The sequence below is a fragment of the Physella acuta genome, unplaced genomic scaffold, assembly GCF_028476545.2.
Source record: "Physella acuta isolate Inbredline_101_S28 unplaced genomic scaffold, ASM2847654v3 ptg001548l, whole genome shotgun sequence".
Classification (NCBI taxonomy): Eukaryota; Metazoa; Mollusca; class Gastropoda; family Physidae; genus Physella; species Physella acuta.
Window position 1 is genome coordinate 65,945 of NW_026733063.1, and position 2,067 is coordinate 68,011.

General features: G+C 45.7%; 1 protein-coding gene across 1 annotated transcript; it reads right to left on the reverse strand.

The window, feature by feature from the left end:
• Positions 1-580: 580 nt before the first annotated feature.
• On the reverse strand, positions 581-1,303 carry LOC131928782 (uncharacterized). Its single transcript, XM_059284910.1, has 2 exons — positions 1,298-1,303; positions 581-1,168 (listed from the first exon to the last, which is right to left on the reverse strand). The coding sequence occupies exons 1-2, from the start codon at positions 1,301-1,303 to the stop codon at positions 581-583; spliced, it is 594 nt and encodes a 197-aa protein (XP_059140893.1).
• Between the last annotated feature and the right edge of the window lie 764 nt (positions 1,304-2,067).

Consider the following 2,067-nt stretch of genomic DNA (forward strand, 5'->3'; position numbering starts at 1 on the left):
CAGTCTACAAATGTCCAGTCTATGAAAGTCCAGTCTATGAAAGTCCAGTCTGCTAACGTCCACGCTAAAGTCCAGTCTACAAACGTCTAGTCTATGAACGTCCAGTCTATGAATGTCCAGTCTACAAATGTCCACACCTCGCACGTGCACTGCCCGACTAAGTGAACTCCAGAGATCGACCTCCCGACGTTTTGTGGTCCAGCTGGGATTATTGGTCAGCTCGTGACGTAATCGCCGTTGAAGACCACTTCAGCCGTTGACCCAATCAATAGCTGACCACTTGGGCCCGTGTGAAAGCAAGGGGAGATTACTGATGATAACCGGAAGTGGTTTGTACCGTGTGAAACACGTAACCCCATATTCTTGCATTGTCTTTTTCCTCGCGGTTTTTAGACCCTGTGATATGAGTTGGTTTTTTTTTAGACTTTTAGACACTGGGGTGGTTTTAGCCATATAGAGGTTAAGGTGGTTTTTAGCCATAAAGCGTTGGTGTGGTTTATAGCCATACAAGGTTGTGGTGGATTTATTCATAAAGCGTTGTGGTGGTTTTAGTCAGAGTTGTGCGTCAAGTTGAATGAGGTTATTTGATTGTGTTGTTGCTGAAAAGATAAGAAGAATAGTCGAGCATATGTTGCTGTTTTTTTTTATTTGTTATGCAGATGTATGCGTTGTTAGCTAAGGCATCCTTAAATAGGGAGGGGTCTTGATGTCGGAAGGTGGTAGTCTTGATATTGGGAGGTGGGGGTCCTGTGGTTGGGATCTGGGGGTCTTGTGATTGGGATCTGGGTGTCTTGTTGCTGGGATCTGGGGGTCTTGTTGTTAGGATCTGGGGGTCTTGTGGTTGGGATCTGGGGGTCTTGTGGTTGGGATCTGGGGGTCTTCTTGTTGGGATCTGGGGGGGGGGTCTTATTGATGGGATCTGGGGGGTCTTGTTGTTGGGATCTGGGGGTCTTGTGGTTGGGATCTGGGGGTCTTGTGGTTGGGATCTGGGGGTCTTGCGGTTGGGATCAGGGGGGTCTTGTTGTTGGGATCTGGGGTCTTGTTGTTGGGATCTGGGGGTCTTTTGGGCGAGAACTGGGGGTCTAGAGATGCTGTACCTTGGATTGGGAGCTGGGATGTTCGCATCTTTTATCCCACACGGATGAGTCTCCACCTCCCCAACCCTTCCCTAGTGTACAAACATCGTCTATTTAAGTTGATCTCCACCTCCCCAAACCTTCCCTAGTGTACAAACATCGTCTATTTAAGTTGATCTCCAGCTCTCCAAACTGTCAGGTTTATCGCTAATTATATTTACCGTCATATTTTCACATTAAAATCAACTGTCATAAATCACGACACGTTACCTGGGGTGATGCTAATCTGTTTACCCTGTCCATCTCCGTGTCGATAATATCAACAACATGCCGGGAATATACATGTGGAACCTGGACGTGTGTATGGCAGGTGAAGTAGAGTACACTAGTTTCGTTTTCCCGTGTGTGTGTGACTGCGTGACTTTTGTGTCACCGATATTTACCTCTAGGCTCACAGCATGTTGTAGATAGGGTTATCACAAGAATTTGAACACAAACCTTCCGGGTCTGTATTCTTGCGCTTTACCCCCTTGACCACGCAGTGTAATCACATGCAGATTGAACAATTGATAGATGGCGAAAATAAAAATGTACACCCGCAACCACTTCCGAAAACCGTTGTCTTTATTTTTAGACCATAAAAAACGGTACTCCACACCTTCATCCATTATCTTTATAGTTTCCCCACCACTCTCACACAGTTAGACATTTAATAGTTTAGTGCATAATTCAACCTCATCCCCCCCACCCATTCCAACATTTCCTAGAGATCTATTTCCTCAGGACCTCAGTAACAGTACAATATTCTTCTGTCAAGATGAAAAATGAAAGCTGTCCACGGCCACTTGGTCTATGTGCTGTATTCAGACTATCAATAGCACGGCCTGCTATGTCATCGTGTCCTCCCAAATTAACTGCAAAGATCGCCGTCGTGTTTAATTGTGATATATCTGTCTACTTACTACCTCTAATCGTTCGGGAACAGTCTCCG